Below are 16,957 nucleotides of genomic sequence, written 5' to 3'. Positions count from 1 at the left end.
TTAGATGTAATTAGAAAGTATTATTTACCCCTACTTCAGGGAATAATTGTTAAATAAATCGAGTTTTGGTCAGCAAATGTTGAAAATCGGTCGACTTACTTTTATCAAGCTTTATGGCCGTGGAGGCCATAGAGATAGAAATCTGGTACATGTTTTTAAACAAACAATTGTTGCGGAGGTGACTATTTTCGTTACGTTTGCAATAATTACTTTTTAACAAGAAAATCCACCGTTTTAGCACATTTTATCAGAAACAACAGGTGAGAATAGTACGAGTCCCGTACGAGTCCCGTACGAGTCCCGTACGAGTCCCGCACGAGTCCCGTACGAGTCCCGTACGAGTACCGTACGAGTGGGGTAAAGTACGAGCAATGAGTATAATGGTCACTTGTATTATGTGCAAAACAATCGCATAGCACGCTTATTATTCCGCTGTTAATTAGTCTTTTAGTGTTTTGGTTTTTAGTCTTCGAATACATTCTGTAGCCTTACCTGAGCATCGTATCGATCATATGAGGTTTGCGGGAAAGACGAAAACATCATGAAATCATTTGAGTATATTTATGTGAACACAATCATAGGCTTCTACTCTCGAAAAAAGAGGCTAGAGTCCAAACTACGCAGAAAATACGTGTTAAACTTGTTAAATGAAGCACAAAATTTGGATAAAATAAAAATTCTGAAACTTCTGCAAATTCCAAAGAAAGGGGTAACAAGTTTACGCAAACGAAAGCTCAAACTGAAGCTCAACCCCGCGAAAACAAACTTAAAATAAGCGAAAAATGTCCATGTCAGTTTGCCAATGTCAAGGTTAGAGTTCTTGATGAGATTGGCTAATTTATTAAATCACGCGCTTCGTGTGAATACAAAAAAGATTAAAAAGTGGAAAGAGGAAGAGAAAAATTGTTACTTGAAACACAAATTTGTTACCCTTTTTTGGAAATTTAAGAAGTTTCGGAATTTTTATTCAACCCAATGTTGTGGTTAATTTAACAAGTTCAATAGATATTTTTCTTCGGAGTTTGGGATCCACCCTCTTTTTTTGTGAGTGGATTTTTATAGCATCTAACAACGCATGGCAACCTTTTAGCGCGCTTTCCTCATCCCTCCCAACCCGACTGGGTCAGTCCCGAATGCAAATAAAAAAAATTTTTAAGTCTTGATCAAAAAACATCTCTTGGAAATTTACCCTTGTTCCGGTCCCCTCACTTTCAAGTGTAGCTCTACAAAAATTCGTTTAGGCACATATGCAAAGGACAAAAGGACGTAAAAAAAGATTTTCACAAAATTTAATGTCTTCAAGCACTTCTCACACTTAGTCGGTGTGGCTTGTGATTCAAGGACTTCAAGGAAGGTGTTTTACTCCTTCGAACAGAGAAGAATATCGTTTTGATGTTTATGTTTAAACTACGTAGCCATTTCAGCATTAACCTGGCTTATTTTTTTTAACTCGTGTAGCCAGCTATAATTGTTTGAAAAAAAATTACGTTCGGCAGCTAGTTTTTTGAATTTCTAGTTTTTTTTGTGGTCCTCTTTCTTACCCCCTCCACCTTGGAAATAAAAGAGGTTAAAATGCATAAAATTCTGGAGAAGATTTATTCAGCCCTTTTTGGTGTCGTGTATACTTTTCTTCTCAATGTATTTACCATCAGACGCCTATAACAGAAAAGTGATTCTACATTATAAAGCAGTAGCAAAACAATATTACAGTTTATTAAGGATAATAGACTTAGGTTTTTAAAACTAACAAAGTTGTCTACTAGTTGGTAAAAGTTCGCCAAAAACATCGTATTTTGCATGGTGCCAACTGCTTTGACGAGTTTCACCTTCACAATCGCGATAGCTTTTAGTACTGAGATTTGCTTTAATCAAACGCTATTCAATGCACGTTGTTTCTAAAGTATTGCTATACTGTTCCTTGATGCATATAAATGTGGATGAAACGATTTAGCTATTTAATCCACAGATTGAGTGAGTAGCTGCTGCGGTCGTTGCAGTTGTCACCGAAGTCTAATTCGCAGCTTCCTTGGCTGCTGTCAAACTTGGCAGCATTTTCCTCTGTGATGGCAATCCCATGATCTGCCCTATTGCAATAATCTCCTCCTCCACCGATCATCATCACAGCTCCATCACCACTACTCCAGTCACACCAGAATCCCAAGTAACGACTACTTTGAAGATTGCTGCTGCAGTGCATTTGACTGAAGCCCATTGTAGAAGAATAGCTGCCACCGTAATTGGAGATATAACAGCTTCCGCGACAGGCATTGCTGTTCCAGACAGCACCATATCTGAAGTTACCGTATCTTGTTATGAAACTTCTGAAGGTCCTCCCTCCAATGCAGCTGCTGGTTTGTAACAAGGCTGTGTTGGAGCTGTCATCGCTTCGGGTTATTTTGATGTAATTGCCTTTGACTAGCCAGAATGCGGGTGATATCATGTCGTAGTTGCTTGAAGTGCTGGTAACGCTGCCATAAGAATATGTACGGTCATACCACCAGTCCGCGCTGTATCGCATCCAGTTTTTGCTATCAGCATTAGAGAAACGTGAGATGAGCGTCCAACCGCCACTGTTGGACATGTCACAATATACCTATAAGAATTAACGTAAAATGTGCTCAGCATTTCCATTAGGGTAGAAGCTATAGTTCATGCTACATTACTTTAAATTACAGACAAGGAATACAAAAACTAGAGACTTAATTGTAAACTCATGATCTATTTGAAGTGATCAACAGTTTATTCTATACATATAGATAGTGCTTCTCGTTCGCTAATTAGCTACTACTTACTTTCGAGCAGGACGGTGACTTTGGGGGTGGATTTGATCGAAAATGTCACGTTTTGCATGTAATTAAACTCTTCTTTATTGTGTCGTTACTGAGCTAAATTTTAATTTTTCCAAAGCTCTCCAATTTTATTTTACTTTATTCTATTTGATTTTTGTAATTCCCATAAGCTCCTCAAACGTCCATCAAACTTCTTTGTTTCACAGCAAAACAAGCAATTCTCTTGCATGAAAACCGGCCTGCATTTTATTACCTCTAAGTCGGTGAGTCTATAGTTTATCAAAATGAATTCGAGCTAAATTCTCCTTACTTTTTTTGTTTTAATGCGAATATTCTTCAGAGACGCTAAAAAGAGGCAGTTACACCCTTTTCATAGTTTGTGGTACAATAAACTGCGATGTATGTTACAAATGTAATGAAGGTTAGGAAGAGCGATAGCACGGGTAGCTCCGCAGAAGGGAATAATTGATTGAGTCAGTATCCTGCTTGAACCCGGACGAACAGACGGCCCAATCTTCATCGCTCAAAATTGTCCACAACTATGCAGCAAAATGCTTCTTTAGATTTGGAGTCTCCCACAGTTACAGAACCTCTTTCGGTTGAAACGCAGTAACTCCTGAGAAGGGATATTTGCAGACCCGATCATGTTAGGAGGCCGAGGGAATACTACGAAGCGTGTCCTTCTTTAGATAGATTTCTACTGCTTTTTCGCTCATTTGTACACCTCTAAATCCTTCAACTAATTTGATATCTAGCGTATCGAAAGAGCGCGAGTGATCATTTCATTTTTATTTGCAAAGAACAACTGAAGCCTGCATTCCTCTTCAGAAGTTGCTACCTATGCTAATTAACCGGTTCTATTCATTCTGATGCCGTTTGAAAAAGTTGATCAACCAAATCAACCGAAAACGGGTTTTCCCGATAGAGTACGAAAAAATGCAACCAAAAAAGAGTACACGAGCATTGTTCCAGTCGAGTCGTATTGAGAAAGTTCGAGTGGGAGACGTCATTTACCATCGAGTTAAACTTTACCATGTATGATTAAAGCTTATTTCGTATATAGCGCAGGGTAAACTTGTTACTTAACGGCGTCATATTCTTTCTTAATACAACTCGTCAGGAACGTAATCTGGTAACGAAGGACAGTTGAAACAATAAATATCGTAAGTAAAAATAACTTAGACAGAGAGACAATTTATAGTTCCCTGAAATTCAAATGCATCTATAGCCCTTACGCCTAGTCCGGATGGTATGTCAAACAATATGTTGAGGTAACCGCAAAAGATGAGGAGAAGATCTTTTGAAATAAGGAATGTAAACGAAAATAAGGGGGGGGGAAATTGTGCTATATTTAGAGGTGACTGTCTAACGTGAAACAAAGAAAATAATTTGCTTATAATTCCAATCGACAAAGTTGATACCATAATTATTTTACCTTAAAAGTATAGCTATTAACTTTCAACGAGTATGATCCACTTAAGGTAAGACCAGCAGCCCGAAGATCTTTGCATGATGTTCCTGTGACTGTTTTGAAAAGAAAGGACAGATAAAGATTAATATGTAGCATTCCTGTAGCAAATTTTCGTGCTTGAAAATTGACGTATTGGTGAGAGGCATCCAACTATATGATCAATATTCCTAAGGTAATAATTTGATTTGCAGTTATTTAATTTGTGCTAGCATTTGGCATGAACATTATTTACAGTTATCAATGCAATATCTTTGAAGTAAAGATGCCCTTGTACTGATCCTGAGAAGCCTACTGTAACTTCCACTTTCAATTCCCTTTAGATGGTTTATGCAATCGATCATAAAATTCAACACTGCTGAAATATTAGGGACCTTAAGACACCAGGACGGGAAGCTAGGACAGGGACGGCAATGGAAGAGTAAGACTGGGACGAGTCCCGTCGTGCCCGCCAAAAACAAAATACTTAAGCAGGTAGTATTTTCGTGTACGACGGCGAAGCCGATATTTTTCGCTTTACAACAGTAATGACATCCTACAAAGACGCTAGGAATAATCTCTTCGAAAGCTACAACGATGTATGATCGATGATGATGAATTTGTTTTGTTGTATGAAGGAAACTTTTCGAAGAATCCAGAATTTCCATACGAAGAGTACGAAATGTTCTACTTGTATGCTATGGATGATATGGAATGCAGAGCTGAATTTCGCTTCAGAAAAAATGAAATTCCCCGACTAGCAGAAGCACTGGATATTCCTGAAAAATTTTTTTTGCCACCAAGGCACAACAACTCCTGGAATAGAAGGACTTTGTGTGCTTTTAAGGCGACTGACTTACCCTTGTTTCTACTCTGATTTAATACCTCGTTTCGGGCGACTAATACCAGAGCTGAGAATGATTTACAACATTGTTTTGGATCACATTTACAACACACGCGGTCACAGAATAAGCCAGTGGAACAATCCAATCTTAGATCCTGTGAATCTGGAGAGGTATGCGGAAGCTATCCATGACAAAGGTGCAGCACTGGATAACTGTATAGGGTTCATAAATGGAACTGTGAGATCCATCTGTCCTCCCGGGGAATTACAAAGAGTCGTCTACAAAGGTCACAAGCGAGTTTACGCACTAAAAATTTCAATCATTCACCTTGCCTAATGGTATGATTGCAAACATGTGCGTGCCTGTAGGTAAGACTGTGGTTCAGAACAGACCTCAAATAAAATTGTTGCTAAGTTTTCAAAACCCTTCACGTTTGTAATTTTGGGTTCTCACTATGAATTTGCCGTTTTGGTTTTTAATTTTATTGCAGAAGGAAGAAAAAACGATTCCGGTATGTTAGCAGATTCTGGACTGTATTACTTTAGTTAATACACATATTCAGCATATTTGATATTCCTGTTTATGACCTAAAAACCCCGAAATCACACATAGTACTGCACCTTCACATCGCCTTCCATTGAACGCGCTTGGACAAACACAAGTAAAGTTATAAACTCCATCCACACATGTTCCACCGTTGAGACATGGATTGGACTTACATTCATCCGTTTCTGAAAAAAGCGGGTTATAGAGTTTGTCCTTCATTATTTTGCAGAACATGAGCATGAGATGGGCTCCTATGCTGATTTATATCCTTTCCTGGAAAATCTTTATTTGTATTAATTATTCTGTCTATAAAGACTTATTGGGGACATGAATTGATGGTTTTGCTACGGGAATTTATGAAATAATTCAGTTATTATTAATTAAGGAAAGGAAACATCCTTCTCTATTCATACCTGCCTGAATTTCAATCAGTGAAATTGCCTATTTACTCGTTTATTCGGGTAAAATGTGGACGAAGAGAGTAAAGGAAGGAGTATGTAGCGTTGGAAGAGAAACTCTCTTAGGAAAAAAAAAATCAGTTTAAGATTGAGCTCGTTTTCCGTCAACATTTTAGCCCACATCCTTAGTCCTGTACTTTTACGCAATGTTTAAAAATGTGTATACTTATGCATATGTCAGTAAATGTCATGCATACCCTGACATCGACGTCCGAAAAACGGAGAAGGACAGGAACACGTGTAATTGTTAATCCCGTCAGTGCAGGTTCCACCGTTTAGACAGGGACTACTGGAACATTCGTCAAACTCTTCAAAGCAAGAAAATATAATTGAATAGTGAGGAACATGCAGATCAATTCAAGGCGAATTAAACCTTTTTTTTTTCCACAATCGAGAACAACATTATGAAAGAACATTCCCCGATTAGAGCTTTTCCCAAAACTATCCTTTCCAACAGGGAAAAGTTTTGCAAGGTTATTGAACTTTAACTTGGAAATCTTGTTGTGGCTCTGATTTCGTATGTAAGACATATCACGCCACAGGATTTTCAGAGATTTGTATTTTCCACTTATCAACAGTTAATTCTTAGCTCTCCAGACTCCTACTCCATTCTCCCATCTTCCAAAGAATATCTTCTTTATGCTATACGTTCTGTTCAAAATACCAGACTTAATTTGGTTATTCAAGAAACGATAAAAGTTATTTCATTTTTTTCCATCTATTCTCATATTACCATCACATGATCTTCCTTTGTGAGTGCGAAGGCAAATACAGGTAAAATTTCTCTTCTTGTTAACGCAAGTTCCACCATTCAAACATGGCGAGCTGCTGCATTCATCATAATCTGCCAATATCAAATTAATTTCAAAGGCATTTATCAACGAGAAAAGAAAAAGTAGCATTGAAGTGTTACTCATGAGGATCACCGAACCTATTTTGAATTATGAAAAGCTAAAGTAAACGGTTTTTAAGCTCATTATAAGTGTCGCTATGATAACCTCAAACGTCAACAAATAATCATAAATTGTAAAGAAGTGATTGGGTGTTCTGTTTAAAACACCATTTACAAGGAAACAAATGAAAAATTTGAGTAGTATGGATCCATTGAAGAATTGACCTTTTAAAATGTCAAAACCATCAAGGTTATTGTCGCATAGAGCAAACACAAAAATAAAATGGGAGTCGATAATCTCCTCACCACAAGGCTAGGGAAGTATGCTGCTAAAACATGCACGTGATAATCACATCTTCCAACCTTTTTTACATGTATATTGGTGACAAGTCGAGCAATCCACGTCATTCCACATGTATCCATGACTGGGACCAAGAGTGTGTACGCAGTCCTCCCCCTGAAAGTCATTAGGTTGACTCTCCGCCCAGTAACGGAACTTATCTGGACACCCATCCACCCAAGTGAACAATCCCTCTGTAGCAATGTCATTCAAACCGATCCAGGCCTTGTCGCCATTGTGTCTGTGTTGAATATAGACATTTTCCTCCTGACTTTCGATAGCGGGCAAGTTAGCACCCATGCCTCTGCAGATTGCACTGGCTTTGGACCATGTCTTACAAGTATCACTAGTGTAGTAACATGAACCATTGTAGAAACTCCAACCTGGCTCACACACATCTGAGTTAGGTAGAGAAACAACGAAAGTTTCGTTTGAACTTGAAAATTGTAACAACTAGTAAGCTTGAACTTTGTTCAAAAACATTATCGTATGAAAGAGTGTTTGTTGTTCATTGTGGTTATAAAATTATAGGGTAATTGTTTGTTCGTTCGTTATATCATGATGTCACTGGATAGTAGGCGTTTCATCAACATATTGCTGGTGACATTTTGAGACAAGCCATCAAACGTCCATTTATTGGTACACTATATTCATACATCAGTTTATACCTTCCTTTCTTTTGAGTAACAATTCATGTTTCGGCAAAGTTTAAATCAAATTAATCACAAAAGATTTGTTGCAATCATAGCAGCTTGCTTTGTATCAAACGTGATATACCTAACCTGGCATAACTGCATACGAAACTGAGAGAGGATCATGCTGGTTCACAAATAACTCCTTCACGCATGCTCTGAAGCCAGTCTTGTTGATATACTAAAAAGGCAAAGAAGAATTCAATCTAACGGCTGAGATGATCACAGTTAGATAGCAATAGAAAGCAAGACGTTATATAGAAAAAAAAGCGAATTGTTGAGAGAGTACAGTTGATAAAGTCAACTTCCAAAATTGATATCCTTTTACACCCACGTAACAGTAGAGGATATGTTCATTTATATAATAAGCTCAGTTATGCACGCATTCTGATTGATTCTCACTTATGATCTATTGGAGGACAGACGAATAGATGACGTCATCGTTAAAACTTTTTTTAATTCTTCATTATATAAAACAAATAGATTCCAAGTTGCCGTGCGTCTGTTCAGTAATAGATTACAGAGGACGTCAAAATGTGGTAAGAACATCTGTGACACATTCGGCTGCGCCTCGTGTGCCACTTTTTTGTTCTTACCACATTTTGACGTCATCTGTGATCTATTACTGAACAGACGCACGGAAATTTGGAATCTATTTGTTAATTTGAGCACTACTTCAGCAAAGATCAGACATCACTTGCCTCAATCCAGGCTGATACGGAGTTATACATTGGATTAAGGTTTCCTCCATTTGTTGAGTGGTTAGCAGATACCAGAATGGCTGGAGAGTCGTTGTAGGGCTTCTTAAATGCTACGTCCTGATCAAAACGATAAAATAAAAGAAAACTATAACAAAATCTATATAGCACAAAATGGCTAAGAATACACCCTACAATACCTTTATGTTTATGAGAAATTCTTTTCTTAATTTAGAAGAAGAGATGAATAATCGCAGGAAATCACATGAAAACTGTAATTTAAAGTCTGCGGCATTTATTCTGTATATCGGGTGGATGGCTTTCATGAACTCCAGAGGGAATAAAAAATCTAAGTGATACCATGTGGGTTGGTGGGTGTGTTTTTTATGTATGTGTGTGTGTGTGCGTGTGTGTGTGTGTGTGTGTGTGTGTGTGTGTGTGTGTGTGTGTGTGTGTGTGTAAGTGGCAAATAAATAGCGGTTGACTGAGGGACTGAGCGACTGAGCGACTGAGCGACTGAGCGACTGAGCGACTGAGCGACTGAGCGACTAAGCGACTGAGTGACCGAATGACTGAGTGACTGCGTGACCGCGTGACTGAATGACTGAGTGACTGAACGACTGAGTGACTGAGTGACTGAGTGAATGAGCGACTGAGCGACTGAACAACCGAGCGACTAGGTGACTAAGCGACTGAGTGGCTGAGCGACTGAGTGACTGAGTGACTGAGCGACTGAGCGACTGAGAGACTGAGTGACTGAGTGACTGAGTGACTGAGTGACTGAGTTCAAGTGAACGCGTGAGTGATTGGGTGATCGAGTGAATGATTCAGCTAGCTAGGTGAGTTCATAATTGTGTGGGTGGGTGTGTACATCGTGTGTGAGTGTGTTATACTGTTGAGAGAGTACAATTGAAAAAGTGTCAATACACGTCATGTGAACCAAACATACCTCACAAAAAGCATAGTTAAATTCTTTGGATGGTTTTTTCCCGTTTGCAAAGTATAATGAGCCATGCTCCATAAACAAGGGCTGGTGAAGCTCTTCAAATGCCATCCAGTCCTTTTACAAAAACAAAGGCAAAACAGGATGAAAATTGAACAAATTCATCTTTGATTTAAGAATAAATACGATGAAGAGAAAAAAGCAGAAAATGAGCTCGCCATCGTGGTTAAAGAAATTCTCAACAAACTTCAAAAAGGAAAAAAGCTGAAAGAAAGGCTTTCTTAAAATTATGAAAGATTATGCAACTTTGTGAAAAGCTTAACACTGCTTACCACATGGATGCTTTGGTGAGCTCCATCAAAGTTCTGTAACTCCCTGACACAGATCTTAAAGGAAGTTGTCGTCAAATCTTCCACCCAGACAGAAGACGCATCATGCTTCACTCCCCTCCTTTCATGCTCAGCTGACACAAAGACGGTGGGAACTGACTGAAACTTTTTCTGCAGAAACATTGACTCAGGATTAACACGTATAAAGGTACATACAAAGGAACTAAAGGCCCTAAGGCTAAGAATTTCTTTGGCTCTTTTAGTTGTCTCGCGGTGATTATAAATTTTACCAACTAAAACTTTATGTTTTAAGGCAATGTCTTGCTATTTGTGCATCATGTTTGATCGACATTCATTTCTACAGGGCAGACGCCCACACATATGCTCATTTAGTCGTAGTTTTTGACAGACTGCTTTTTTATGTGATATCTTTACAACACAAATTTGTCGGATTGTTTTTTTTTCTTTCGTATTTTATCAGCGCACATCACTATGGGTTCCTCTAATGAAGCGGATAGAACATTTAATTCAGAAGTTAGTTTCAAATTTGACAGAATATAGGCCAGTTAATATTTTTTTGGATACAGTCTCAGATTCTACAACTAGATCGTTGTTAACAATGCGATTCTGAATGGTCAAGGAAAAGGCGACAATAGACAGTTGAGAGAAAACACATTATTGCAAGAAGTAGCCAACGAACCGGAGGCAACGAAACTGTGCGACAGCTCGTTCCAGTCCACCATGTCGGCATGTCCATTTCACCTGACACTCCCCCGTCAGGGGCCCCCTGGTATGCTAACCAATCAACCATAGCGAATGTTTTTCCATTTTTCTTCTCATTCCTCCCAGCTTGAGTGACACAAACTGTAAAATTGTTTTCCCTTAAATCCTCGACCCAGGCCACAACAGCCTCGTGGACATAGGAGGGATCCGAGAAGTTGACGTGATTAACAGATACTTGTACGTGAACAGGTTTGTCAGGATAGAAGACATAAGGAACCAGTGGAACCTGTTCACAAACTGCCTCAGCCCAGTTTGGGTGGTGATGAAGACGATGACGACCTTTCTGTGAAGGGAATCCTACAGCCGCGAAAGAAATTACGATAATTTTCAACATCTTGCCGTATTCAAGGACATAAAAAACGGGCCAAGGGAAAAAAAAGTTTGTTAGCTTTAGGATAGAATCTTTTGAATATTTTTGCTTACGATATATGACAACCAAAATGTTTGTTAACTGTTTTGAAACCTTCAGTTTATTAATTGCTGTCATGTTTTTTTACTTTTGCTACTAGTATGCGCTCTAATGTTTCTCTCAGTTTTGTCGCTTTAAAATCTGCTTTCAAATGGACACTTTGTCTTCGCTTCGACCCAAATTACCTGTACAATCACCCGGGTGATAAAGGGTAAAATTAGCCTTCAAGTGACACATTTCTCTCTGAAAGATACACTCGTTGTCGTAGGTGGTTCCGTTGGATGAACACACAGGTTCGTCGTACGATGGACAATTATCCACGCATATGCACCTGGCGTCTTTGGGTCCAAATGCTTTGCAGACAGCAAAATAATTACAGGAAACATTGATGCAAGGATCAAGATCTACAAAATACAAACATCAACAAGATTTGAACTTTTATGAGTACTAGAGGCCCCAGGTAAGCGGACCCCACAGCTGTGTTGTTCTTGCAAACACTTGACACAATGCAGGCCTTTTCTTTTCGTTGGTGTACATTTTGAAAATTACCTGCAAGAACTGACATCAATGCTCACCTAAGACGACGTAAAAAACTACCGATTTTGTAAAAGTAAAAAGTTAAAAGTAAGCACTGTTCTGTTAGTCGTGTTAAGCATTGTACCATAACTAAAAGAAGCGCACGGGGTTAAAATGGAATTTTGCAAGTAGTAAAGTCTGGTAAGCGGAGAACAAGCTGTATTGTAAGTACCCTACGTTAAGTGTTGTGACTATTCATTGTGTTAAATTAAAAATAGGCAGTTATAGTTCCTCTTAAAACATTAAAAAAAGAAACCGCTTAGTCGAAATATTTATCGGCTTTTCTCTCCTACCTAAGCAACAATTATCAAAGTAAAATAAATGTCAATGCTGTTGGTAACACCTTAGTATTGCCTGAATGACTTATCTTTACCTCCAATAACGGCGTAATCAACGGTAGCAGGATCGTGTTGACTTTCCATTCCTGCCAAGTCTTTTACACACACACGGAACGATGAGATCGTTATTTCCTGTTGTAAAGAAACAGCAATCAGATAAATTAAATTGTGACAGCGGAAGACATAAGAAATTGAAGTAAACAAGGTTTGGTTGAGTCAATAGAAAATATTAGGTTCTTTGTTAAACGAGGTGCTGATGATAAGCACTTGATATATTGTGATTTTTTTAGCATTTAAATAGTGGTCCGTTTCAGGTGTGTATCTCAGGTAAGCTCCGAGGTTCAAACTTTGAGTGTCAAAGATTTCTCTGGTGAAAAGTGGTCTTAATGATCCAAAAAGAAATTCCATTCATAGAGGCATAGGTTATAACACTTAATTTACCTCAATCCAAGTATTAAGAACATTGTTCTCTGGCTTGATGGAATATACATTCTTGCTATCGTAGAGATGATTTACTGTTACTATGACTACAGGGGGTGCATAGAATTCTTCGGTAAAGTTGTGTACCTGTAAAGTTAAAAGTTGACATCAATAGAATTGAGTATTACAGAACAGAGCTAATATAAAAAACTGATGTTACCTAGTTTAAAATGTTTTCTCCGGGTCACTTAAAAGGTGTTCTTGTGTTACTCTAGAGGAAATCGAGCCTTCGACTTACCTTACAAAAGGCGAAATTGTCTTGTTCCCGAGGAGCTCCGCCATTTTCAAGCAACAATTTTCCTTCAAATGTAAGTTGAACACCTCTTTGTGTAAATGCCAGCCAATCCTAACAATTGAATGGCATTTTTTTTAAACAATTCGGCTGAAAACAACCGGTCAAAAGTGAAAAGTGCTCTTATTCAGAGTAAAAAAAGTTTGAAGACCCAGACACACTTATCTCATAATCCGGCTAAAACTTCCTGAATCCTTTTACTTCAGAATTTGTCGAGGGAAAACCATGCAATTAACAAAACCAAAGTATTTCAACATATGTTTCTATGAACTAGAACTATTCTAGTCAAACTTGCCACTTTTAAATTCTGATGCTTTCCATCGAATGTTTTCACTTCCCTAAGGCACACTCTGAAATAATCCGCCTTGAGTTCTTCAATCCAGACATTCATAGCGTCCTGTGACTTGTTGCTGACAGAATGACGTACTGTAGCCAGCACTTTTGGGATAGATGCAAATCGCTGCAAATAGGATAAAGGAGAAATAATTGTCTTGAACTCGGACTTGCATGATACAAATCACGTTTAGATTTGACCTTACGAACTGTCAGCAATCTATTAAGTTAAGCACTCTCAACTTGTTGCAAACCTTTGAGTGCTAAGAAAACAAACTTATGAAATTAAATGACACGGATTTGCATTAAAGTTCCGCGAGTATAAAGAAGACATTAACAGATACCAGACCACTTACTTTTAAAACCAGGTTACGCCCCTCCCTTCAGTTTCATATCAGTTAAAATGTCTATGTTCCGCTTACTTTCCGCGAATCTCCTCTTTGTCTCAAGTAATAATACTCTTTTCTAGGAAATTCTCTTTTAAAATATTTGAACCGTGACGATGGTGTAATTGATTAAAAGCGAGTAACAATTCATGAAGCAGTTGACTACACGTTACACGAAGAAATATTTGTAGTTTTGGTGGTTCTGCTCTTGTTTTTGTTGTTGCGAAGAAGATTAAAGGGAAAATTGCCATCGAGTTTTTGTATATATCATAAAAGCTAAATAGGTCACGAGCGTACCTGAACAAAGGTAACTCTTTCACATTTTGTTCCACTGGTAAATGCACTGAAGGAGGCGGTGCCATCCAACATTCCAGAGGGGGCACTTCGAAATGCAATCCAGTTCACGACGGCGGATCCATTTGTGCCAAGTCCCGACTCCAATGCACATACGCGAAAACTGCTCTGTGTTACGTCTGACGTCCACACAACAGCCGAGTCGTGTACGCTGCGAGTATTGGACTCATACCCAATGGACGCTATCACCCTTACATTTCTCGAGCTGGAGAATGCACGAGGGAACTGCACGTTCGTGCAATAAAGCAAGTCAGGATATGACGCAGTGAAGTTGATCTTTCCGTCTTGGACCAGAATTTGTCCTAAATAATAAATGAAACGATAGAATTTAAATCGAATTTAGAGAATAACGGGGATCTCTTCGCATATGCAAAGGTATCTCATCTAATTCTCAGCGCTTGCATGTCAATCTGATCTTCACTTTCGATCCAATCCGTCGATCGCTCATCCCGCTAGAAAATAATTGCAGAACCTAATAACTTTAAAAGCAGTTCCTCTTACCTTCAACCATTACGGTAATTTTGCATACAACCAAAAGCACCGCCAATAAGTGAGTTCCTGGAAACACCCTCATTTTGCGAATAAACAACAGACCATGAAAGGAGCAGCGTTTAAGCTCGTGCACTTCACGAACCCTTTGTGCTTCTAACAAATATTTCACATTACCTTTATATTCAATCTACCATCTGTCGTGGTAACAATTTCTCCATACTTCTTTCCGCGTAAAAGTTTGGGAGAGAATAATTTTTAATCAAAGGAATAAGTAAGGAAAAAAGAGGATCAGCACACTTTGAATTTTTGTGCTACCCCTGAGAGTCTTTATTTTGATCAGTAAAGGTAGAGAAAGTGACGTGTTTAATTTCTGAGAATAATGAAGTATCAGGTATATCTCCCAAGAGGATTAACCCTATGAAAGCCTTGGTAGAACCTTGAAGGTTATCCGAAAAAATTTCCAAGTCAGCAGGTGACGTATCGCACGTGTTTGGCCTGATTAGGAATTTTCTATGGTGGATTTTTGCCAGCATTTAGCAAGGACTCGAGGTGATGATCATCTTACATTCAACTTCATGTTCCTCTTTCTCACTTTCAACATATAAAGTAACAGTAATGTATGTACGATTGTTTTATTCTACCATAGGTGTAAGGAAATAATATCAAATCGTAAAGGAGCTCAGACCAATATCTTCCAAAACTGTACTGCTTCACCTCATTGAATTCTGTCACCTTCAGAATTTCGGGTCCAATCTGTGTTTTTTAAATTGATTGACGTAACCCTAAATCTCTGATATGATTTCCTTCTAGTAAGTGCTTTCTTTGAGCTGGAATAATTAATTTTGCTTCTAAATCGTGCTCATATTTCCCAGTTTGTTTTGGAGGACAACAAACAGAAGTCAAAAGTTCATTCAATTTTTTAAATCCATCGCCTCGACTTGAAAAGGCCCACTTTGAACACACAACAAAGAAACAAAATCATGTATTCGCAATTTACCAGCTCAAACAATGTAGGACCATCACTAGTCTGATAGACTGCGTGTAGTCGGAAAAGCCACTTTCTTGTATAAGCTCTTAATCAAGTTCAGCCACTCGCTCTTCGTTCTGAAATGTCCCATCTTACTCATCGCCATGATATAAATGCCACGAAAATCCAGATGTAAACCAGTTTTGTTAACATTATGCTCCGTATCTCTCGCTTCAGGGTTGCAACTGTTAACAATAATAAATTTGCCATGTGCAGCAAGAACTTGACGACAGTTTTCAAAAAATTTTACCATCCCATCTTCTGTAAAAATTAAAAGGAAATTTTTCGCAATGATTGTATCTACCTCTTTGCTCTTCGGAATTCCATCCAGGATGTCTCCTTTTAGCAATGTCACTCTGTGATCTGGTACATTTTCTTTGGCTAGGAACAATTTGGCGCGCATCGACATTGGGAAATTCGAGTAATACTCCTTTAATATGTTCACAGCCCCTTGGATAAAAACTTACCCTCTCCTCTCCCGATGTCCATGATTCGATCGCACTTGACCCAGGGGTACACTGTAAACTGCGGGGGTACACTGCTAAGTTGGCTACGCGTTGTCCAAATCCATCTGGGACAATATACTCATTGCACGATCGTAACTGATTGCGAATTCTGATCTGTTTCATACCCATGTCAGAGGCCATATCTCCTGATTTCGCGGGAGCAGAATACTCCATTTACTCAGCTCTGTACATGTAGTTATACAGATTCATTCCATGAGCACGTTCAAACGCTGTATCGCCGCCATCTTTGACTGCCTGTGGAAAAGCCAACATGGCGGCCCAAACTTCATTGCTCGCGTACCATATGGCCAAGACTCGGTCCTTTGTCTCTCCTGAGCAACTCCATGGCTCGATTGGCCTTAAAGTGTTTCTCGCTTAATTCCTCCCCAATTCCCCACCGAGCCATGGTTCTCAAACCTTGTAAACCTTTTCGTCTGTGTGGCAGCCAGTTCGCTCAGCGATTTCTTGAATACTGACAGGAGTGACTGAGTTACACAGCAATTCTGGGACACCTAATGATACCAGAACACTAAGTAGCGGCTTTTCCATATTCCTAAGAACATGGATGAAATAAGTTTCTCTTCTCTGAAAGTTCCTTCGGCCATATTCTTTACGTCGGAGTCCTGTATTTAGAGCACCGTCCAGCGGATTTCGATTTGAGCTCGTCACGCAACACTCACTGGGAGAGGGTTCCAAGGGAACGTGTTGTGTGACGTTCACACTATGAATTTGATCAGTATGTTTCATATTCCCAAACTGAAATGAGAGCGGGGCATACATGTTCAACTAACAGAAAAAAATAAAAAATTGCCAGGTTTGCACGCAGAATCCAAATGGATCTGAAAATTTCCTCAACAAAAGGGCATATTCTGATTCAAGCAACTTTGGATTCCGTGGTGTGTTGCGCACAATTTTTTTTCCTTCAAATTGTAAAAAACAAACAAACAAAAACAACAAAGAACAACAACCACAAGAGTCGAGAGATACACAAGTGGTGACATA

General features: G+C 38.8%; 1 protein-coding gene across 1 annotated transcript; it reads right to left on the bottom strand.

The window, feature by feature from the left end:
• Positions 1–1,577: 1,577 nt before the first annotated feature.
• Positions 1,578–15,448, bottom strand: LOC113673465 (uncharacterized). Its single transcript, XM_089195797.1, has 18 exons — positions 14,432–15,448; positions 13,874–14,232; positions 13,153–13,317; positions 12,804–12,911; positions 12,527–12,652; positions 12,121–12,217; positions 11,357–11,575; positions 10,680–11,059; positions 9,983–10,150; positions 9,657–9,767; positions 8,711–8,827; positions 8,100–8,190; positions 7,341–7,715; positions 6,819–6,929; positions 6,283–6,393; positions 5,702–5,812; positions 4,225–4,313; positions 1,578–2,593 (listed from the first exon to the last, which is right to left on the bottom strand). The coding sequence occupies exons 1-18, from the start codon at positions 14,502–14,504 to the stop codon at positions 1,952–1,954; spliced, it is 3,453 nt and encodes a 1,150-aa protein (XP_089051923.1). The 5' UTR covers positions 14,505–15,448; the 3' UTR covers positions 1,578–1,951.
• Positions 15,449–16,957: the final 1,509 nt, after the last annotated feature.

The sequence above is a fragment of the Pocillopora damicornis genome, chromosome 2 (genome assembly GCF_964200805.1).
Source record: "Pocillopora damicornis chromosome 2, jaPocDami1.2, whole genome shotgun sequence".
In the NCBI taxonomy this organism is placed as follows: domain Eukaryota; kingdom Metazoa; phylum Cnidaria; class Anthozoa; order Scleractinia; family Pocilloporidae; genus Pocillopora; species Pocillopora damicornis.
Note: the sequence above shows the minus strand (reverse complement) of the source record. Positions and strands in the feature narration are given on the sequence as shown.

Bases quoted from the DNA above. Each gene is read 5' to 3' on its own strand.
- LOC113673465 (XM_089195797.1), bottom strand. From the start codon at position 14,504: ATGAGGGTGTTTCCAGGAACTCACTTATTGGCGGTGCTTTTGGTTGTA. The intron at 11,576-12,120 runs GTAAAGATAAGT...TGTATTTTGTAG, and splicing joins TGATTACGCCGTTATTGGAG to ATCTTGATCCTTGCATCAAT. The intron at 2,594-4,224 runs GTAAAATAATTA...TAATTCTTATAG, and splicing joins TTAATAGCTATACTTTTAAG to GTATATTGTGACATGTCCAA.